At 36.3% G+C, this 24,701-nt stretch overlaps 1 protein-coding gene across 6 annotated transcripts in view; it reads right to left on the minus strand.

Annotated features, from left to right (window-relative positions):
* Nucleotides 1-24,701, minus strand: part of RUFY2 (RUN and FYVE domain containing 2) — a 76,950-nt gene that overhangs the window by 3,180 nt on the left and 49,069 nt on the right. For 4 of the 6 annotated variants that reach the window (XM_004470517.4, XM_058298925.2, XM_058298926.2 and 1 more), the window contains 8 exons: nt 23,813-23,914; nt 23,562-23,678; nt 22,456-22,623; nt 19,772-19,869; nt 17,173-17,292; nt 10,606-10,735; nt 10,272-10,366; nt 4,095-4,143 (listed from right to left, as the gene is read on the minus strand). In XM_004470517.4, coding sequence (XP_004470574.1) covers nt 4,095-4,143; nt 10,272-10,366; nt 10,606-10,735; nt 17,173-17,292; nt 19,772-19,869; nt 22,456-22,623; nt 23,562-23,678; nt 23,813-23,914 — 879 coding nt within the window. Of the gene's footprint in view, nt 1-4,094; nt 4,144-10,271; nt 10,367-10,605; nt 10,736-17,172; nt 18,999-19,771; nt 19,870-22,455; nt 22,624-23,561; nt 23,679-23,812; nt 23,915-24,701 lie in introns of all 6 variants that reach the window. The other 2 variants (XR_011649037.1, XR_011649036.1) reach the window with 1 other exon arrangement.

The raw sequence follows: 24,701 nt of genomic DNA on the forward strand, positions 1-24,701 counted from the left end.
CTAGTACCTGTTATAGCAGAGGTACGATAGATGGTATTTTGGTCACTGCAGATGATGGAATTTAAAATTTCTTAAATACAGGATTTAACAAGTGAGGGCTTTTATTTATTTATTTTTAACTGACAGCTTATATCAGATAAACACCAGAAAAGATTCAGATTGAATCATGAAATTTAAAGCAATCCAATTGATGAACACTGTGAGGGGGAAAAAAAGTGACTTGCCAAATGTCCCAAAGCCACTTGGTGGAGAGCAGCATTTTCTTGCCTAGCTATACCTGTTAGGGAAGGAGGGCCTGACAGGAAGCAGATTTGCAAGCAACAGCATTAGGTTAAGCAGTGACCTTTCTAACATCCGGGCTAGGCCTCCCAGACTTTTAATGCACCTGAACTTAGCCTGCCCCTCGAATGGAGAAAAGCTGTACATTGTAGGGAAACCCTAGTGGGTCAGAACTGGAAGGGACCTCAAAGAAGATCAGCACCTACAACTCTCATTTTACAGATAAGGAAACAGGTCCAGAGAGCTAACACTGCTTGCTCAAGGAAACAGGTATTTCAAAACAGAGCTAATGCTAGAAGGGAGCAAGCTACTGCTCTGAAAATAAATGCTATCTCATTTAGCAGTTCCAGAATGTTAGCAGCCAGACTTATATCCCTCAGAGGATCCTTCAAACACTTAACTGCCCCAGAGAAAAAGTACTATAGATACTAACATCCTTTGGAGGTTCCCCAACAGTTGGCTAGTTAGCAGATTTTCTATGATGAGGCCCAACCAGTCTATAATGACCCACCCCAATCCACCCAGCCAACACACAATGGACTTCCAATAAGCTTTTTTGTGTGTGTGCCTCTTATTGAAATTTGATTACTCAGCATTTCAGGGACACTTTAGACCATGAAGTATTTCAACCAGAATAAACAAACCCAAAAATGAAATTCAGAAGAAACACAGGATGGTAGCAGCAAAAGAAATCTTCAAAGAAACTGTAACAAATAACCTCAGAGAGAAAAGAAAATATAACAGGATGCTATTTTTAATAAGGAACAATGAGGAAATAAGAAAGAGCCTGAATACTGACAAAATTAAAAAGCCTGTTAAATATTAAAAACATGTTAGCAGTAATAGAAATCCCATGGAAGTGGTTGAAACTGAATCTAACCAAGGTTTTAGATCTAACTTCCAGTTGATAGGAAATAAAAGGATAGAGAAATAAGTTTACCACCATCACAAACAAGCAAGCAGATAAAATCCAGAATATGAGAAACTTTAGGACAGCTGACCCAGATCTTTTGACTTGGGTCAATGGCATTTTAAAAAAAAAGAAAATCAAGTCATATATAAATATATTTATATATAAGCAAAAACTGGGAAAATGAGAAAATATTTTGTTATAGATGGACATAAATGATTAAAACATTAAAAAAAGTAGTACCAAGATTAACACAAAATGGAAAGAGTTACTCTAGGTAGTAGAATGCAATCAGGGAGGTGCACATGGAGGCTCCTAAGGTATGATCATGGTCTATATCATAAGCTAAGCAGAGGGTATGCTAGTGTTTTTAAGTTGTACTGTATATGTACCCTTTTGTACACATGAAAAAAATATTTTTTCAGAGCTTAAATAATGATGTTTGGGCAAATATCCATATATCCATTCATCCCCTAAAAAAGTATGAGAGCAGAATCTTCATTAACCATTTCTGAGGAAGCTATTGAAGGATGTGTTACCCAAACGGAGTAAACGAAGAAAGAAGTTATAGGGTTCAGGCAACTGGAGTTCCAAGAATGGCAGCACAGGGAAATGTCAGCTTAGTGGCTACCAAACCAGTCTGGAGCAGGAGAACAGAGTATTCCAGGAGTAATTACTTAAGTAAAAAAGAAAAGGACGAACAAATTAACATAAATTTTGCCCTGTGAAAAATTATCGAAAAGCATTTTATAGGGGTGTTTTAAAGTCAGTCAGATGTTCAAAAACAATTACTAGAGAGAAAAAAAGAGAATTATTAATTCCAGAGGAAAAAAGCATATAAGTATAGTAAACTACCTGGTCCAGCAAAGAACAATATTTAAAGTCATAATAAATACACAGTAAACGACTTCCACCAAAATTGAGAATTATGCTGAAAAGTTAGTGAAGAGAAAGACTAGGACAAAACTGTTCATCCACTATGTTAAGCAGTCAATAGCCAAGCTCTAAAATTGATGAATCAAGAGCAAACAGTATATGCTGCATAGTATTTAGAAGGGGATAAATGCCAGAAGAAACAGCTAAAAGAATCTTGAAAATGGCTACTTCATAGGGCAGAACGTAGGGTAGATAAGTGGGGAGGGGGAGTATAGAACAAGAGACTGCTATTATTTGGTTGTTGTTTTAAACTTTTTAGTACCGTTTCACTTTTTAAAAAACCATTTCATATAATATTTTGATTTTTTAAAAAATGAAATGGGTAGCTTGTGAGGTAGGAAGCCACCTGGTCACTAAAATTACTCACAGAGTATTTTCTTGTATGCTACAGAAAGGATTCTCTCTTTTTTTTTTTCCTTCCTTTTTTCAAACCATGATTTTCTTTTTTTTCCTTTTTTTAAGATTTATTTATTTATTTCTATCCCCTCTCCCTCTCCCACTCCGGTTGTCTGTTCTTGTGTCCATTCGCTGCATTGTCTTCGTCCGCTTCTGATGCTGTCAGCAGCACGGGAATCTGTGTTTTCTTTTTTGCTGTGTCATCCTGCTGCGTCATTTCTCCATGTGGGCAGCGCCATTCCTAGGCAGGCTGTACTTTCCTCGGCGCTGGGCGGCTCTCCCCACAGGTCGCAGGGCTCCCCCACACAGGGGATACCCCCACATGGCACGGCACTCCCTGCACATCAGCACTGCCCACGGGCCAGCCCCACACAGGTCAAGGAGGCCCGGGGGTGCAAACTGCGGACCTCCCATGTGGTAGACGGACGCCCTAACCACTGGGCCAAGTCTGCCCCCATGATTTTCTTTATCTAGGATCATGTCATCTGCATACAGAGGAAGTTTTTACTTTTTCCTTTACAATTTGGACGACTTTTATTTTTTTCCTTAACTGCTCTGGCTAGAACTTCCAATACAATGTTGAATAACAGTGGTGACAGTGGGCATCCTTGTCTTGTTCCTGATCTTACAGGAAAAGTTTTCAGTCTTATACCATTAAGTATCATGTTAGCTGTGGGCTTTTCATATATGCCCTTAACCATCTTGAGGAAGTGTCCTTCTATTCCTAGTGTTCTAAGTGTTTTTAACAAGAAGTGTACTGAATTTTGTCAAAAGCCTTTTCTGTGTCAACTGAGGCAATCATGTTTTTTCCCCTCATACTGTTAATGTGGTGTGTTACATTAATTGATTTTCTTATGTTGAACCACTTGTGTACACCTAGGATAAGTCGCCCTTGATCACGGTGTAAAATTCGGTTTGCAAGTATTTTGTTGAGGATTTCTGCATCTATATTCATAGATTTTGGTCTTTAATTTTCTTTTCTTGTGGTATCTTTACATGGCTTTGGGTATGAGGGTAATGTTGACCTCCAGAATGAATTATGGAGTGTTCCCATCTCTTAAAAATTTTGGAAGAGTTTGAGCAGGACTGGTGTTAATTCTTAGAAGAGAATCTTGCATTCAGACACATTCAAAACAACCTACTGATAAACTATATCAATCACTCACATAAATTATCCTACTCAATATTCATAGCAAAACTAGTACAGAATCGTAAGACCATTTTCATAGGAAGAAACTAAGACTCAATGAGGGTATGACTTGCTGAAGGTCAAACTATTAGGTAATAGACTGGCATATTACCCTCAGGGTTTCTCAAATTCAGAGGCAATTTTATTCTAATATGCCATGTTAGGTAAGGAAATGGACAGTATTATTTAATATTTCTTAGATCACTTCCAACACAGATTATTAATATTGTGATTTTAGAGGTAGAGGGAAGAGAAGAGCTGGTACCACATCCATTATCCAAGGTCCCCTTTCAGTGTTTCTGCCTGTATATATTCTGGGATTAAGTAGACTTACATAGGGTTTTACCATCTATTGAAGACTTGAGGGAAAACATTTCTACTCACCTGTAATGCTTTGTTGGCTTCTTTTATATCTTCTATTTTAAGTTTTGATCTAAAAGATTAAAAATAGTATACAAACTTCAGCATACATATTTAAATACAGAACACCTAGCAATTCAACAGAAAAGTACTGGCTTTTCATAGAATATAATATATGGTATCCTAATGATCTTCTCTGGCTATATATATTCTAAATGTTCTAAAGCAAAAATGTAACTTTTCAATTTAAAAATTGCTTTTCTAAGGAAAGAAATATTGGTATTTTCATGAGATTATGAAAAAATTTTAATACTAGCTATCATTTAACGTAGGTTTACTAAGTGCCAGACTCTGTGCATGTGTAATCTCATTTAATCTTTGCAAAAACCTAATGAGGTCCAGACTCCTGTTTATCCCTACTTTATGAATGAAAAAAAATAAGAGGCCTAAAGACATTTAGTCACTTATAAGAGATCACAGAGCTGGTAAACGGAGGAGCCAGAATTCAAACTCAGGTCTATGTGACCCCAAAGTCACAGGCTAACCATTATGCATACTGCTTCTCTAGCAGATACAGAAGAGTGTTCAAAGTGGCTAAACCAAGGAAGATATAGTGGTGGTATCTGCCTAACATTTAATATATTTATGGTAAAAAGTTAATTTAAAAAAGAAAATTTATAAGATTTACTAGGTCAACAGGCCAGTTTAGTAGAAAGAACAAAGTCACTTTGAAAAGTTAAAAGATAAATGGTCTCTCCCTGTTTCTAACGATAACAACAATACATCTGTATGTGCTTCTTAGCACCTAAGCTTTCTCTATAAGTATGTAGCTGAATAGAAATAAACTTGTCTGTAGGCATTGACTTGCAGATCCCCTGGGAAAAAAAAAGTTTTAAAGAAATTATATATTAAAACACTATAAAATATAAAATATTTATAAATACTAAAAGAATTATTTATTCTGGTCCCACTACTCATTAGAGATGCTCCTCTCCAAGTGTGTGTGTGTGTGTGTTTTAAATGGGGTCATTACGTACAGTATTCCATAATAAGCTCTCCTCACTTCCTATATCCTAAATGGTTTATAGCTACTGACTTTTTGTTATTAAGTATCTCCACATCATCCACATCATAATATTAAATGGTTATAATGGTATAAAATGAAAAGAATATAAAGCAGTTTGTATAAATAACTACTATTGAAATTTCTTTTAAAATTTCACCAAAAATTTGTTCCTTAAAATTGGAATGATCAGGAACAATCAACAAGAACTGGCAGGAACATTTCTCAAGAGTTCCAAAGAAAGGACTATAGTAGTAACAGGACGATTGCTGAATCAAGAAAAACGCTACTTACAAGCAATAGGATCTCCTGGCGCCCTGGCTCATCCCCTACCCCTCACCAGCTTGGCACAGAGCCGGCCTGTGCTCCCAGTGTATATCCCTGGTCCCAGCTCTGGAGGGAGGATATTTCAACGAGGATACATGACTTGCTCGTGCACATACTGGGAGCGTGTATGTTGGCCCAATCTGTCCACTGGTGACGTGAGGGACTCTGTCCCACAACTTGCCCTGCATGTAGAAGGCAGTTTACCAAGCCCTCCTAGAAAATGCTGTGGGAGAGTAGTCAAGTGGCTGCTTGGAGCAAGAGATTGCTGTTGGCTGTAAGATAAACAGTGCAGTTTCCAGAACCAAAAGAAACTGTCTCCTGGGGAAGAGGGGATATTCGCATCAATATAAATGGGGGAATTCCTAGAGTCACACATGCATGCCCAAGACAAGACATGATACAAGCACAGAATAAGGGTAACCCCCTATGCTCTGGGCTGGAGCTATTCTCTAAACTCATTATATGGATAAGTCCTGAAAGAAAGCACTTGCAGAGGTCAATATGCAAAGCTGGGGAAAGGTGTTTTCTTTTTTTCCCCTGCTTCCTTTTTGTTTTTGTTAGCTCTTGGCAGTTAAGGAAAGCTCTGTCCTAACATTAGCTGGAAAGAAGATTAATGAACAGACACTTCGAAGTCTAAATTTCAGTGATAACATTAATATACCAAAACGTCTAGTTTTCAATTAAATATTACAAAATACACAAAGCAACAAGAAGTAATGGCCCAGGGAAAAGAAAAATTTAAAGTATAAAAAAATTAAATACAGAATTGAAGTGGCTTGATGGCATTCACCACAGAAAATTTATGAAGATGTACTGGTATTGATGTATTTCTGGTTAAAATGTTTTAATTCGTAAGTTAGCCCTTTGTGATACATATTGCCAAAGTGTCCTAAATTGATCACTTAAAAGTTCCCAAAATCATAAAGTACAAGAACAGCTTCTCTTGTCTTAGGAAACAGATGTCTCTGTTATTCATTTTAATTAGCTTCTATTTATGAACATGTATTTCAAGTGTGTGGAAATATTCTGACCTTGGCATCAAACGGCATAGAGGAGGGTCAGAATAAAATGTGAAAACACAATGAATGTGACATCATCAATGATGATACTACAGGAAACCAGCCATAAGTTATGCAAGTCTCTAATCCTGAAACCCCTGTTTTTAAGAAGGAAAAAATAAATCTACATATTTCTTCATAGGAAAAGGATAGCATTTACAGAATTTAGATTTGGAAGAACTCTGGTAATTTCTCTTTTTCTTATCTAATAATCTTCTTGTTACAATTTAAGTCTTGGTGAGGATAAGGGAAAAACTATCATCCTTCACGGAAAGATCTCTATGTACTTTAAACTGCCGGGCATTATAATACAGATACATAAATTAGTGTAGGTTCTCTTCTTCCTTCAGTAGTCCATCCTAATATTTCATGTTCCATTTTTTTCAAAAATAGTTTCAGGCTTTTCATTTCTTTAATTCTCATTTTAGATATTCTATCTATTACAATTATAATTTATTCAGACAAAGAGTTAAACATTTGAAAGCTTCCAAACCTGATTGGAATTATCTCTTTATTGGACTCCTTTGATAAGAAAAAAATAAAAATATGCCATTACTAAAGTATTTTTCTAATTAAAATTAATCACTTATATTTAAAATTACAGGTAGAGAATGTAAGCCCTGGAAAGTAACTTTCAGATACAAGAAAACTGATAACATGTTTGAGATGAGGAAAGGCATGTGCTAGGTGTTTTCACATACCTAGTAAATTAGAAAAAAATCTTACGTAGGCTTTATAATTCTCTATTTTACGATGGGGAAATGGGCTTAGAAAGGTTATATAATTTACCCCGGGTCACACAACTGATATAATGGTAGAGGGATGCTAACTCAGATCTGCCTGATCCTCCCATTCTCTTTCCAAGATAATGTCACTGTGTGATCAGCCTGTGAGCGACATTAAGGAATATCAATTTTTTGCATATGGTATTTAAAACTTGAAAATGCAGTGCTCAAATAAGTACTCTGTATTTGGTAAATTTCAGAACTATTCTGAAAGATTAATTTTCCCTTGTAACATTCAAAATTAAAATAAGACTTAAAGAAACCATTCTATAAGTTTTACTATGGAATGGGATTTTTCTTTTTGTAGTAATGAAAACATTCTAAAATTGACTGAGTGATGACAGCACGACTCTGTGTGAAATGAGAGCCATTGAGTGTACACTCTGAATGGACTGTACAAAGCATGGGACTGTATAACACAATGAATTCTGTGCTGGAAGATGGACTGTGGTTAACAGAACAAATATGAGAATGTTCTCTTATGAACTATAAACAAATACTTAATACTAATACATGGTGTTAATAACCAGGTAGGTTGGAGGAAAATATACCAAAGGTAAGATACTGGCTATAGTTAGTAATATTTTGATGATGCTCCTTCATAGTTTGTAACAACTGCTTCACAACAACACAAGGTGTTGGTGGTGGGTAATGTATGGGAGCCCTGTATGATGATATGTATGCTGTTTTGTAAGTTCACAAGTTTTACTCTACATTTATTGTTTATGTATGTTCATATATGAATGATAAACTTCAATTTTTAAAAAGTTTAAAAAAACTTAGTAGTTAAAATAATCCCTAAAAATTCCTTAAAATGCCCATAAAGGTCAGTATACGTTTTAGTATATACAACTTCGAGCAGTAATTTTCATGTACACTAAAATTTGAGAAACAATGAAGAAGACTAAAGCAAAACACAGAAGTATAAATGCAGCTGTCTGGGCATTCAATGATCACGCCATCACTACAACTATAAAGTCTACAATGAGGGGTAGATAAATGAAGAGTAATGCACACTCCTTGTTTTACCATCCAATTTTAAACCATTATGATCTTAGTAAAGGTTCATGTATTTGTTTTTTGTTGTGGGGATTGTTTACTGTTCAGTTCCCAGAACTTTTAATGTATCACCTGGCACACATTAGAAGCTCAATAAATATTTGTCAAATGAATAAACTGGAAATAAGGCATAATAGCCTAGTACAGGGTATGGTTCAAAGTGCTCAAAAAATTGATGCCAGATTGCAATGAAAATTTTGCTTATAATAAACTAATGAATGGATACATAAAATGTGGTAAAAACATACAATGGAATATTATGCAACCCTAATAAGGAATGAAGTCCTGACATGTGTGACAACATGAACTTTGAAGACATCATGTTGAGTGAAATAAGCCAGAAGAAAGAGACAAATATTGTATGATCTCACTGATTTGAAATAATTAGAATAAGTAAACTCATAGAATCAGAATGTAAAATACAGGTTACTAGGGGATGGGGGGGTTAGGAAATGGAAAGTTAAGGCTCAAAACATACAGGATTCCTATTAGGCATGATAGAAATATTTTGGCAATGGATGGCAGTGATGGTAGTAATACTGTGAACGTAATTAACAGCACTGAAAATATATACCTGAATGTGATTAAAAGGGAAAATGTTAGATTGTATCTACAGTAACAATGAAATTTTTTTTTTTAAATCCATGAAACTACACTACCCAGAGTGAACCCTTAGTTAAACCATGGATTCTAATTAATAGTACAATTATACAAATGTGCTATCATCACTTGTAAACAAATGTTCTGCATCAATGCAAGGTGTTAATAACAGGGTGATATATGAGAATCCTGTATTTTATGCATGACTGTTCTGTAAATCTACAACTTCTCAAATGAAGAACCACAATGCAAACTGTTTTTTGAAACACTGTAAAGGGAAAAACAGCCTTACCTTTTTCTGGGCTGGTATTTTCAATTGTGGTTCCAAATAATTACTCTTCCCCTATGCTTTTGGTGATTGGTCTCATTACCTCTTAGTGGAATCCCAACTTTAGCATTAAGTCTCTATTCTAAAATGATTTCTATTGAGCTAATTTTTTTTTAAAAAGACATACATATTCATATATTTAAAAATCATAAAAATAATAATGGGATGCTTACATAAAGATTTGTTCAGGAATTAGCTGTCTATAAGGACTGATACTTAGATGTATATTTTTTTGTGCTAATTTGAATTTTCTAACCACATAAAACAAGAAAGGGATTTATACAGGTGATGGGATCATAAGCCATTTTAGCTTTCTTATCCTTACTTTCTGTAGTAAAATGTGATGCTATTTTTTTTTATAACATGCAGTGGTTCATACTTCTTGAGCTTACCCCAAATATGTGACAATATGTTGAATAACGGTACAAAGATGGAGCTGCTAACCCAAAACACAGACCACAAAGAACAAGGAGGAAAATATGACCAAGGTAGAACACATTTCTCCTTCTTGACTTTGGCAGATCCCAATGACATTTTATTGCAACGGGCGCACACTGCATGAAGTTAAGGTCTGATTCCAGGAAAGCATAAAAATAACCTCTATCTCTCACTCATTAACTCCTCAAAACAGTCTAAAAGACATCTCTTTGGATCTTTTGAAAATTCAGTTTCTGTTGTTCTGAGAAAAATATATTAAGAGAACTTCTGGATTTTCCGACATTGAAGAAATTAGATAAGAGTCTTAGTTTTTAACTATTGGAAGATATTTAAAGCTAAGATCTATTGAAATGACCATAACTTTTAATAAAATCTCTTCTATCTACAATATTATTTTTTAATCTTTAAGGTTTTGTTTTGTTTTTCTTTAATAGTTCATATCTTTATTTTCTATATTTAACCTTTTCTGCCTTTTAGGTTTGATACACTCACATTTTTGTGAAAGTCAATTACTACTTCATTGAAAGAAAAAGGGGAAATTACTCGCTAAGCTTGCTGCCAAGTTCTTGAAGGGCTTGCTCTTGATCGTGATATTTTCTTTTCAACAGCTGGTTTTCATCCTGGAGGTTTAGGAACTCCTTCAATAAAAGATATAAAATGCAACTTTAAAGAAATAAACAAAAACTCCACACTGTACATATACCATTAATTAGGAATAATGCTTTTCCATTCACTTAAATAATCTCCTATTGATAAGTTTTCAGATGACCAGTACATCCTGTTTATACAGTATAAAGATAGATCATGATTCAATTATCTTCATAAATAACTTAACATTCTTTAAGACATACATTTTAAAGATTTTACTACTATTTACTTTTTTAAGACTAGTGATTTGTTGAGTTTCATTTCTAAGATGAGATAACACATCTTTTTCCTTTTGAAGATCTTCCTGCAAAGTCTGCCTCCATTCCTTTTCAATCTTCAAATCCGTTTCCAGTTGTACCCTTAAATGACAAATGATACACAAAAGCTGAGCACTATTTTTCATAATAGTTGTATGTATTCTTTAATAAGAGCAAAATTTGGGTCAATTACTTTTGCCTTTTTAATGCATTTCTCAAACATTTTCTTTCATGAATATTTTTTGGTATACAAGTTCAACAACACACAGAGTTTTCTGATCACAAAGTGTCCATTTATTTGCCAATCACAAAAAATCCTTGCTAAACAGTAATTTATGTCATTTATAAATCTGTATATACAAATCTTATATAAGCACAGAAAATGCCTGGAAGGGTACCCAACAAACCATTAAAACTGGTTATATCTTGCAATGGAACTGAAGTGAGGAATATGGGGTTGTTGTTTTTTTCTTTTTCTTTTGTGGTTTTTTAATTATTCACATTTCTGTGCAACATGAAAATTTTACAACAAACTAATGAAAAGCATTATTCTGATATAAGAATTATAGCAACCACTAAATCAATTTGATACCAGTACCAGAAAAATTAGCCTTAGCACAAAGTACCTATTTTCAGATAACCACTGGAAGCTGACCAATTACAGGCCAGATCTAAGATCAAGCAGACATTACACAAAAGTCCACAATGCTAAGGAAGGCCTATGAATGCCAGTCCCCAGCTGAAAGCACTACTAGATCATTCTAACAACAGACGCTAGCCGCAGTACAAAAGTAGTCAAATTCATTTCCATGAAAAATCATTTCTATAATTGTTGCTCATAGTAGGTATATGGGGACCTCATATTTTTTGAATGTAATATTAAAAAAATAAAGACAAAAAAAATGTTTGTTAGGAAAAAAAATAAGTGGGTATAACAGTGAGGTATATACTAGTAATATGAGAGTTTCTAGTACTTTTACAAACTTAATTGCAAATATTATAACTATACACTGAGCATATCATATTATATAACTATTTTAATATTTTTATTACTTTTTACTGTTTCCTCATAAAATTAACATTTCCATTTGCAGCCACATTTTTTCCAGTGGAACAGATTTTGGATTTTATAATTCAGGTCAAAGAGAAGAGATGTGTGAAAATGGAAGAGACTTCAAAGAGCTGATAAATACTATTTTACTACAGATTTAAAAGGAATGAGGGGCAGGGAAATTTTACTAACACTACAGTAACCAAAGTACGGTGTGCTCTCTGAGTGGCTCATTTAAAATCAGAAAAAGCTGAGTGGAAAAGCAAAGGAAAAATTTTGTTTCTAAGTTATTATAAATATATTAACAAAATTAATGTTGACCACCAAAGGCAGAAACCATAAAGGGAAATCTTAACCACATAAAAAAATTTTAATGTTTAAATTGAAAAAAAACAAAGAACAAAATTTAAAATAAACAAATTTAGAAAATATTTTCACTATATGTGAAAGATCCAGAGCATCCACCTGCTCTCCAAATTGTTAACATGTTCATGCCCTAGCAAGATGGCACCAAATGAAAGACAAAACTACTTTTATGGGGAAGCAGACTTGGCCCAATGGATAGGGCATCCGCCTACCACATGGGAGGTCCGCAGTTCAAACCCCGGGCCTCCTTGACCCGTGTGGAGCTGGCCCATGCGCAGTGCTGATGCTCGCAAGGAGTGCCCTGCCACGCAGGGGTGTCCCCCGCATAGGGGAGCCCCACGTGCAAGGAGTGCGCCCCATAAGGAGAGCCACCCAGCGTGAAAGAAAGTGCAGCCTGCCCAAGAATGGTGCCCCACACACGGAGAGCTGACACAACAAGATGACACAACAAAAAGAAACACAGATTTCCGGTGCCGCTGATAAGGATAGAAGTGGTCACCGAAGAGCACATAGAGAATGGACACAGAGAGCAAATAACTGGGGGAGGGAAGGGGAGAGAAATAAATAATAAATAAATCTTATAAACAACTACTTTTATGGTTTTAGCAGTGCAAAACATCTCCCTAAAACTGCAGCCAAGTTCTACTCTGTTAGTTCAGCCCTTCAGGGAAATAGCAGGTCCCTATAAAATTGCTCGTCTTTCTTTGGGCAGAGGTCCAAAAGATGCTTGACTGCACAATAAACATAAGATTTGTCCTAACTATACTGTTGGCAAACTCTAGAAAGGCAATTCAGTAAAACACAGGGGTACCAAGATTTCAAGATTGTTCTGGCAAAGTACCCCATTCTAGCTTTTCATGTTTTTCATTTAGGGCACAGGAACTTGCATGACAAAGCCCTTGTCACCTTCAATAAACCTGATGACTTAACTGCTCCTTCTGATTTTGGTGGCCAAAGGAAGCCCTAAAGGTACAGGCTATCCTTTTGTGAAAGTGCTTAAGATTAAGAAAAATTTTGTTTGCTGAGTACTTTTAGGTTTTGGAAGGGGGTGGGTTAGTTTTACATTGTATAAGTAATAGAAGTTTCCAAACAAGGTAATATTCTGTGGCCTAAAATAAAGCTTTATATGTATGCTAACTTCTTAAAATATTATTTTGTAGTAGATCTAAAGGGATCTTAGATTTCTAGTTTCAGACAGGCTGGAATTCTCCCTGTTCTTCCCACTACTTAGAGTTAGCAACCCTAGATATTATATGTAAAAAAAATGTAAGAAGACATTGAAAAGTGGAGAGAAGGCGGCAGATGAGCTAAGTACACCAGGACTCTAGGAACAAATGGTAATGAGGTCCCCAAGTTTTCTTTTTTATAAAAAGTCTGTACTTTCTTGCCAACAGAAAGGGCCAGTTTAGCAAGAGAAATCTTTTCAACAATAAATGCCCTAATCCAGCAAAACACAAGGAAAAAAATTCACGGGCCTCCCACCCCTGTCAGCATAGGCCAAGTAGGGAACATAGACTTCCACCCTCTGAATGTCATGATGATGGGTTGTTATCAGACAAAGCCAAGGTGGGAGTCTGGACTTTCACCATTACCCATCAGTACTGAGGAACTCGATTTTCCACTGTTGTTTTCTTTTAATTACAATAGTGATACATATTTTTGAGGGAAAACACTGATATTTTTAAAATATAACATAAAATGCTCCTGTTAACCTACCATCAGTCTCCTGATGTAACCACTCCCCAGAATCTGTATTCTTTATGTAAATATACATACACGCATGTTTTTAATTTTATAAAAAATGGGATCGGGAAGTGGATTTGGCTCAACAGATAGAGTGTCCACCTACCATATGGGAGATCCAGGGTTCAAACCCAGGGCCTCCTGACCCGTGTGGTGAGCTGGCCCATGCGCAAGGAGCACACCCCATAAGGAGAGCCAACCCATGAGAAAAAAGCACAGCCTGCCTAGGACCGGTGACACACACACGGAGAGCTGACAGAGCAAGATGATGCAACAAAAAGAGGCACAGATTCCCGGTGCCGCTGACAAGAATGCAAGTAGGGGAAACGGACTTTAGCCCAGTGGTTAGGGCGTCCGTCTACCATATGGGAGGTCCGCGGTTCAAACCCCGGGCCTCCTTGACCCGTGTGGAGCTGGCCATGCGCAGTGCTGATGCGCGCAAGGAGTGCCGTGCCACGCAAGGGTGTCCCCCACGTGGGGGAGCCCCCACGTGCAAGGAGTGCGCCTGTGAGGAAAGCCGCCCAGCGTGAAAAGAAAGAGCAGCCTGCCCAGGAATGGCGCCGCCCACACTTCCCGTGCCGCTGACGACAACAGAAGCGGACAAAGAAACAAGACGCAGCAAATAGACACCGAGAACAGACAACCAGGGGAGGGGGGGAATTAAATAAATAAATAAATCTTTAAAAAAAAAAAAAAAGAATGCAAGTAGATACAGAAGAACACACAGCGAATGGACACAGAGAGTGGGGGGGCAAGAAAGGGAGAGAAATAAATAAATAAATAAATCTTAAACCAAAAAAAGGGATCATATTTGACATACAGTTTGCAACTTGCTTTTTTCCTCCCAACTCAGTGACATTTACTATCTTCCCTAATTGGTGATATTCAGATCTATCATGACATATTAATGAAAATGTTCTCAGAAAACAGCATATTCTTTGATAATAAAAGTTCCTTGCCGTTACAAAGACCTGTTACACTAGCAGTTACAAAGACCTAGACATAATGGCCATGGGATTAAAACCCTCCTAGAGCAAGAAGACAGAGTGGGAGGAAAATTGGACAACTAGTGGGAGACCTGTGTTCAAATCCTAACTCTGATGCTGCGGTGGTTTGGAACTGTATGTAACCCAGAAAATCATGTTCTTAAAGCTAATCCATTCCTGTGAGCATAAACCTATTGTAAGTAGTTGTTCATGAGGTTATGCCAGTTAAGGTGTCGCCCAGGGTAGGTCTTAATCTTTTTGACTGGAGTCCTTTATAAACAGAATGAATAGAGAAAGGCAGGGCAGCAAGAAAGTGAAAGCAACAAAACCCAGAATAGACAGGAGACCAGCAGATGTGCCCTTGCCAGAGGAAGCCAGGATCACCAGAAGCTGATCCATAGGAAGAAAGCATCATCTTGATGATGGCTTGATTTGGACATTTTCACAGCCTCAAAACTGTAAGCTTGGAAGCTAATAAATTCCCATTGTTAAAGCTAACACATTTCATGGTGTCTGCTTTCAGCAGCCTAGCAAAAGCAAAATAAAACAGATTGCTTACTTAACTAGCTACAGAACCTCTCTGAATCAACTTCCTCTCTAAAATGGGAACATATGATACCTACCATGTCTTTTCTGCTTAATTTAAATGTGTTTATTTAAATATAAGGTTGTTCTGTGGAAGGGGAGGATCACTGGTGCAGGGTGTTAGTGGTTGGGGTATGTGGGGGTACGTGTGGGGAGGGATATGAATATATATGGAAGTGAAGGTGTTCATGTGGTCACGGGATGCTGTCTTGACAGGTGGAGACCCACACAATAACTGAGAGAATACTGAATTCCCATCCTGAGGAATACTACTACATTCTCTAACACAGTAGCAAGGATCTCTAAAGTATATGGGCAGTATCTAGCGAAGGAGGACAGACCAATACACCAGGCCCTTGATATTAATGCTTGTACTTATGAAGCTTGTTCTCATGAAATTGAAACTTAGCCTAGTAATATATATTGCCTAAGAGTTACCTCCTGAAAGACCCATTGTTGCTCAAATGTGGCTTCTCTCTAAGCCAAACTTAGCATATAAAATCACTACCTTCCCCTGGTATGAGATATTCCTCCTGGGGATGAGCGTCCCTGGCACTGAGGGATTATTAGCAAGCACCAACTAGCAATGCATTTGGAAAAAGACCAAAATTGGGAAATATTAACTATGAATTTGTATGGCTAAGAGATTTCAAAGTGAGTTGGGGGGTCATTCCAGAGGTTACACTTATATACATCTCAGGAGGATCTCACTGACTACCAAAGTGCCTCAAGCAGGCATGCTCCTGAGGGCTCTAGAGGCATCTAGACACTATAAGCAGGGTAGACAACCCCAGGAAATCAGCATCCATTGGTGAGCCTTACCTCTGAATATATGATAATCTTATCTCCCCAATGTATCAGAATTAGACTCATTTATAATTTTCCTACCCATGGTTCTTCTCCCCTTTTATTTGAACCTATAATTAGCACTATACCCATTAAATATATATCCTAGAGACTTACCATTCCAAAAAAATAGAGAATATCTATAACTGTAAGCAAGACAGTTCCATCCATCTGCCTCATGGGATCTAAGTCCCCTCTCAAATGGAAGCAGAGGAGGCAGCACCATCCCCAAATGCTCAAGATTGAGGAATGAACAAATATAAGGGGGGCATGCAAATATGGAATAAAGTAGACTTTTTATTATTCTAGTAATGGAAGAACTTGTAACATTGATATAAAGGCAGTGGTCACCAGAGGTTTTAAAGGGAGGGGGAGGATAGAATAGGTGTAACATGGGGCATTTTGGGGACACAGTTATTTTTCTGCATATTACAATGACAGATAAAGGCCATTATGCATTCTGTCAAAACCTATAAAATTGTGCAGCGCAAAGTGTGAACCATAATGTAAACTATAGAACATGGTTAGTAGCAATTCCTCAATATGTGTTTATCAATTTTAACAAATGTACCACACTAATCAAAGAGACTGAAAATAGGAAAAGTGTGGGAGGGGAGAGGGTAGGGAATATGAGAATCCCCTATATTTTGTAATCTAAAGCTACTTTAAAAATAAAGAAAAATAAAATAAATTTTAAAAATAAATACAAGGCTGTTATGAGGCTAAAAAAGTAATGTGAGAGAAAGGGCTCTGTAAACAATAAAGGGAACAAAAATATATTATTGCAATGATGTTTCCTGATTTTTTTTTCCAGAACCCCCACAGATACCCATAGCAAAGAGAACCCATAGTTTCATTAGATAAATGGAAATACTGGTATTACGCCATGATATGCAAAATGAAAAAAGGGGAGAGGCAGTTATGGTCATATAAATATTTATTTCCAAGAATGAAATACTCACAGCTGTTTCTCCTTTTGGGAGATTTGTTTCTGCAGACTGTCAGATTTACTCAGACATTCCTGTAGATATTTCTCGTCCTCATCTTCAGCTTCCATCTGCGCCTTCTCTGCTTGCTGCAATCTGGTGTAATTCAAATCAACTTTGGGTAAAACTGAGGCTAGAACTAGGGTGTAAAAGGGTGAAGAAGACAAATAAAAGAAAAATGGGGAAATAGAAACATTTCTAAATGAAAACAAAGTTTGGGAGAAAATTCACAAACTCAAACGTGAAAGAGCCACACAATGTCTAGAAATTGTTTTTGTGATTTTCAATATAACATATAATATGCCCAGAATACTATTTTCATATTTGTTTTATTTCTTGATCATAATTAACAATGCAAAGCAATACAGCTTTTACCACTTATGTAGAGCATAATGAATTCAATTTCATAGTATAATAGGTGCATTATTGCCTTTTAACAAAACCATGAAAAGCACAGTACTTATGTCTACACTAATTGAAGAAGCCACACTGTTATATGTTATGCTAGAAAGTGTATGCCAGGAATCAAGTGTGCTACAAAGCCAAGGGTAAAGACTCTGCAATTACTCCAAATAACAGTTGAGCCCTTCCTTCAGATCTTAATGCATTTAGTAAATTACTCCAATGCTCTGTGTGTGTATGCGGTGTATATACGGTGTGTGTATACAGATATATTTTAAGATTCAAAAGAATTTAGTGCTAGTTGGCATCATTTTCTAGAGATCATTTTTTTCTCCTCACTATTGTGTTTTTAAACTTGGCTAAAAATGTGATTTTCGTTTTCTCTGTCTTTATTTGTAAGCCATTGCTTCTCCCTGTGCTTAGCTCCACTACCTGTGTTCTTTGGCCATCTAGAATTTCTTCTATTTAAATTCAGTATTTTTATAAGAAAATATCTCCCAAGTATTCAAAGGACAGTAACTCCTTGTAGGAAATCATAAGAGAAATTTCTGTTCAACTAACCAAAACAAAATTCCCTCTTCATTTCTTCCTTAAAACTATACCAATGGATTTTAATCATCCCTTGCACATTTCAGAAGTATAAATGTCACTTCCAAGGAAAGGAGAGTAACATTCAAGTTACCTCTAAATCGCAAATTAAATTAAAATATTCAGGCAGGGGAGAACCCAAACTTTTCTCTAAGATTACAGAAAGTAAAAATGAAAGTCAGAGTGAGGTAGGCCTTGAAGTTGTGCTATCATAGAAGAGGGCTAAAGGGAAATGATAAATTGAGGATGCTAAAGCACAGGAAGATGGCCAGTCCAGGTATAAACTACTTTTAAATGTTTCTTAAAAAAAAAATCAGTAAGGGAGCCATTAGGCAAAGAGTGGGCTAATGAGAAAAAATATCTGTGCCAATATACTGTAAAATCAAAGGTTAACTTATTTTTAAACAATTTTTATATTTTTCATCAAAAAGTTAAAAAAGATAAAACTGCATTTGAAAATCCTGACCTCCAAAGGGTCAATACAATACTCAAATCAGCCCTTGTGCACAAGGTTTGAGGAATGTAGTTTTAGAAATCCAAGTGCATCCATTCTGCTTTATGGCAATGCACTGCCATAGCAGCTGACCAAGAAGTGTCCAGGGTTCCTAATACTCTATGAATACTTAATAGCATAAATTATTTTCTATTTAATATATTATAAAATTGCTTATTCTCTTTTAGTCTATTTAAATACAAGTGGTTTTCAGAAAGATATATCTTTAACCAGCTTGTACTGATCCTGAGTATCACTGCTGGCACATTTCACCAATGACATTGCAATTGTTCTAGTTTGAGTTAACAAATCATTGTCACTTCATAATGGAATGGACAGAAATCAAAGACAGAAAAAGGCAATAAAGATGTCCAAAATGTATAAATGGGGAAAAAGAAAAAAAAAAAAGAAAAAAGAAAAAAGAAGAAAGAGGATGTCAATAAAAGAATATTCATGTCAATAAAGCATTAATAGTTATGTTTTTCATAAGTAGATTCAAAGAAAGCAATGATAAGACATATGTTGACACCAACATGACAGGGCAATGGAAATACATTACATTTTTCCAACACTAAAAGTGAAAAATGCCAATAAAAACAATTCTATTTAAATAAAACTATTTGGGGAGTAGGTTGAGGGTCCTAGCTCAAAGAAACAAAACTAAACTCCTAATTCAGAATCCTTATTTCAGATAAAGAGATGGTGAAAGACAAGGCACGTGAAAATCAATATGCATGGAAATCAATCAGGGATAAAAATCAATCAGGGATAATTCCATTTTTTATTTAGTTGACTTTTTTTTCAAGGTTTTTGTTAGTGTATTTTTTAATGTAATAGAATGAACATGAAATTGCCAGCATTAGGCCTTTTAAAAAGTATCTACAAAATGGCAACTTCAATCAACCTAATATAAAGCACCTTGATTCCATGCAACAACCAAAACAAAAAATGCAAAATCCTGCTGGGCTTATGCAAAAAAGTGTCCTAATCCAAATTCTCCTAATATATGGTTTTTGTGGCAGGTGTCAGAGTTGAATAAAGTAAAAGCTGGGAAGAAATGGAAAAAAATAAATAAGACTGGAAATACTGTACCTTTGTTCCAGCTGCCTCATAGCTGCAGTTATTTTATTGGTTTTTTCTTCTAGTTGGGCAATTATTTCATTTTTTTCTTTCAAGCAATCTTCAGAACCCTATTTACAAAAACATAAAAGTAACAATCGTTTCAATTTTTAAATCTGACTATTTATAAATTTCTTATACCATTTTACTTTGGGATTGTTACTTTGAAATAAGCAGAGTTAATTTGTAGATTAAACTACACCTGCAATATAAAGCAGTAGTACTACTGGTCATCATTTTAAAGGTAATAAAGAAAAAAATCTCAGCCTTCAATGTTTTTGGAAGACAACAGAACAAATTCTTGTAAAGCATGCAATTTTTCAAACTAATTAAACTGTAAAGGGCTTTTAGTGATCTACTTAACAGCAATGTCACTTTATTACAATATTCAAACAGAATTAAATTTTTCTCAGGACTATAATATTTAAAGAAGTTCACAAAAAAGTCTTGGAAGTTCAGATTGACGAGTTTTCCCAAAAGATTTAATCCTCATTAAGGAACAAATTTAGATAGGTACTTTTTTTTGTTATTGTGTGATAACTTTTTCATTTTTTTTTTTAAGTTTTAATCTTCCATTTAGATACAATGACACTAATTTTTTTTTTTTTAAAGATTTATTTATTTATTTATTTCCCCCCCCTCCCCTGGTTGTCTGTTCTTGGTGTCTATTTGCTGCGTCTTGTTTCTTTGTCCGCTTCTGTTGTCGTCAGCGGCACGGGAAGTGTGGGCGGCGCCATTCCTGGGCAGGCTGCTCTTTCTTTTCACGCTGGGCGGCTTTCCTCACGGGTGCACTCCTTGCGAGTGGGGCTCCCCCACGCGGGGACACCCCTGTGTGGCACGGCACTCCTTGCGCGCATCAGCACTGCGTATGGGTCAGCTCCACACGAGTCAAGGAGGCCCGGGGTTTGAACCACGGACCTCCCATGTGGTAGACGGACGCCCTAACCACTGGGCCAAAGTCCGTTTCTGACACTAATTTTTATAACCATAATGGCACAGTTAAAATGGGCTCATCTTAGGCTTCCTGGCACTGAGGGATTGCTACCAAGTACCAACAAGCAGTGCATCTGGGGAAAAAAACAAGACATTGACCAAAAGGGGGAAAAGCTGAAGACAAATGAGTTTGTATGGCTGAGAGACTTCAAAGTGAGTCGGGAAGCCATCCCAAAGGTAGCATTTATGCACATCTCCACAGGATTTCATTGACAGACAAAGTAGAAACTACCCCAAATAACGAAGCTACTCTGGGATATGGAGACATCCAGACACTACAGTCAGGGCAGGTAGTTTAGGAATTCCGCCCCTTGCCAGTGGGCCCTAATCTGGTATTTATGCTCCCCAGTGTGACAGAGTTAGACTCAGCAGTGATTTCCCTATGCATGACTCTTCTGTCCTTCTATTTGAACCTATAATTAGTAGTAGAGTTGGTAGGTTACATCCAAGAGACTTAAATATTTGGGCTGTCCATGTGCCAGCTGAGCCCTGAATCTCAATGGAGTTGCAATACCTACTCTCCAGTTCAATGGACTCATCCAGAACAACTAACAGGAGAAGATGATGGACAAACAATATACCAAGGAACCGAGAATGCCTACAACTGCAAGCAAGGGAATCCTATCCATTTGATGTATGGACTCAAAGACCCCCTCAATTAATGGTGGAGTGGGCATCACCATCCCAGAGTCCTCAGGATTGGGAAATGAACTATGGACTAAAATAAACTTAATAGAATTCTAGTAAGTCTAATACTTATTGTGATTCTAGCAATGGAAGAAATACCATTGTTGTGGAGGCACAGTGACCCATGGATGTTCTGGGGTTAGGAAGAGGGGAAAACAGGTATAATGGGGTGGGGGGGCATTTTCAGGACTTGGGAATCATCCTCAATGACATTACAATGACAGATAAAAGCCATTATATATCCAGCCATAACCTACAGACTTGAATGGGAGAGAGTATAAACTACAATGTAAACTATAATCCATGCTTAGCAGCAATGCTCCAAAATGTGTTTATCAATTGCAATGAATGTACCACTCTGATGAAAGATGTTGCTAATGTGGGAGGTGTGGGGAGTGGGGCATATGGGAATCCCCTATATATTCTCTCTAACATTTTATGTTATCAAAGTATCTTCCCCCACCTTGTGGCTTTTTTGCTTGCTGTCTGCTTTCTATGTCCATTCGTTGTGCATTCTTCTGTGTATTTATTTATTTTCATTTATTCCCCCCCTCCCTTGTGGCTTGCTTGCTGTCTGCTCAGCTGTGTGTTCTTCTGAATTTTTGCTTGTCTCCCTTTTTTGTTGTGTCACCTTGCTGAGTCGGTTCTCCACAGCGCTTGCAGGCCGGCAGTACTCCGCAGCGCCTGTGGGCCAGCGGCACTCCACAGTGTGCAGGCAAGTCTGCCTTCACAAGGAGGCCCTGGGAGGCAAATCTAGGGCCGCCCATATAGTAGATGGAAGCCCAACTGATTGAGCCACAGCCATATGGTAGTTGGGAGCCCAACTGATTGATTACTTCCTAATCAAATTATCTTTTAAAAAATAAAAAAAATGGGGAAAAAAATGGGCTCATCTTTGAAAATAAGATCCTTCCCACAAATAACTCATTTTCAATTTATATGTTAAGAAATCCCAAGAATTTAAGAATGTTCCTTACCTGCATCTTTTGATACATCTCTATATTAATTGCTTTAACTTCCTCTAATTGTTGTCGAAGGCCTATTAGAGTATCTTGTTTCTCATGGATATCTTTCTCCAACAACTTCATGGCAAGTTCAATTTCATGTTTCATACTAACTTGCACTGCTAGCTCATTCTCCACATCCTGCAATTTGAACATACACTCAATTCACATACCACCTCAGAATGTAAAATATAGATACATGAGAGTTAATGAGTACAAGAAAAATTTCCATCCAATATGTAGATTACTCCTTTTAAGTTATCAGTCCCCTATAGGGAAATAACCAGGCCCTATAAGAACAAATATTCCAGGTATTTTCAAATGCACTTTTTGCTAAAATGGAAGTATTTTCTATATTCTTTTAAGTATTATTATTCTACTCGTTCAAGAATTAAATATTTTTATTCCTCATAAATTCAGTATTAACTTTTCCAAAACAAAAGGAAATGGAATAGTGTGTACAAGTGAAGGCTGAATGATAGCTCAAAAATCCCATGTCACAAAGTTTTAATTTCTTCTCAGACTTTTATCAGAAGAACAAGTTTCCTAGTATTAAAGACAAACAGCAAAATGGATGCTGGCAGTATTCTCTTCTTGGCCTAGGTGTGATTATGCAGGTAATTTGCCTTATAAATTCATTAAGCTGTTAATTTGTATTTTTCTGTAGGTATTATATTTCACAAGTTAAAAGGTTAAAAACAAGTTAATTTTTAAAATGATTTTATAGATAAAAGAATATGTCATTCTATTCTATTCTCTTTTTTTTAAACAAATCAATGTTATTGATACATACTGGTAAAGGATACAATTCATCCAAAGTATACAATCAATGGTATTTGGTATAATCACAGAGTTATATCATTTTTTTAAAATGTTCATCATAACTCATGCACTTCATGCCCACAGATTGTAACCCACAGTTTAAAAATCACTGTTAGAGTAGGAGTTTAAAGAATTTAAGGAGATTAAAGGGCATGGATTTGCTATCCCATGCCAGAGAAGGTTAAGATTTTAAATGGTGTCTACTTAAGGGTAAATTATTCCCAGGAATTTGCTAATATAACTTTAATGTAACCCACCTGTCGTAACTGGGATTCATCTCGAAGTTGCTTTCTGGCTTCATTGTACATTTCATCCAGGCCCTGCCGAGAATGCTTATATGTTTGAAGCTCAGTTTCTACATCCACTTTGGTAACCTAGGAAGAAAACATAAACTTTTTGTTATACTACTACTAATAATACAGTACAGAAATTCCTACTCTATGCAAAATTCCCTAAAAGTGGCAATTTCTGATACAAGACAATCTGTTTGAAAGCAGTCTATACTCACCTCTAAATGCTGCTGTGTTTTCATTAAAATCAATTTATTTTCACTTCGTAATTGATGGTTTTCTTCTTGAAGTTTAATGATATTGTTCTTTGCAATTGCTAACTAAAAATTATGAAAGGGCAAGAACAAAGACTTTAAACATCTATATGTTACATGCTTTTCAGGTTATGCTCATTGTTATAAATAGCATAAAATAAAATCCTAAAAGTTGTAAAATGTCTCTCACATACATAGATACGTTCATAAGAAAACTGTGCTCCTTATGATCACAAGATATCAGTGAAAGAAATTATACTCTTATTTCCACTATTTCCCTTTTTAGTCTAAACATTTTATACTTATCTGATTTACAATATATCATGAATATAAAGCATCTGAGTAAGCATATAAAGAACAGTACCTTAAACAATAAGACTTTAAAGACTTGTATAAAGATGGAAATATCTATAAGGAAAGACAGTTGTGCTATCATTGAAATATAATCAGAAGTTGATGGTAACCAGTGAGGACACCTGTAAAAATCTAGGTACATCTTAGGAACCTGAGTGACTATGATGAATGAGACAACTCTCACCATCAGAGTAAGTGACTAAGTGGCTTGGCTCTGAGGCTCAAGATGAAAAGAGAAACCCTAGTAAAGGAAGGCAGGGACCATTCCCCAACGTTAGACTGCAATTTCAAATTTCAAAACACCGTCAGGGATACAACCTTCACTTTGCGGTATGCCTAAAGCCAAGAAGAGGAACAAACTGTAATGGTCCCATTCAGTAGTTCAACCATCAAAATGAGATATGCTCTTAATTGCAGTCATGCAAACTATCATGTCCTCTCTGGCTTGAAAAATTAAGCCAGTTCTAAAAGAAATAAGAATTCTAATTAACTTGAAAAA

This window comes from Dasypus novemcinctus, chromosome 6 (assembly GCF_030445035.2).
Source record: "Dasypus novemcinctus isolate mDasNov1 chromosome 6, mDasNov1.1.hap2, whole genome shotgun sequence".
Classification (NCBI taxonomy): domain Eukaryota; kingdom Metazoa; phylum Chordata; class Mammalia; order Cingulata; family Dasypodidae; genus Dasypus; species Dasypus novemcinctus.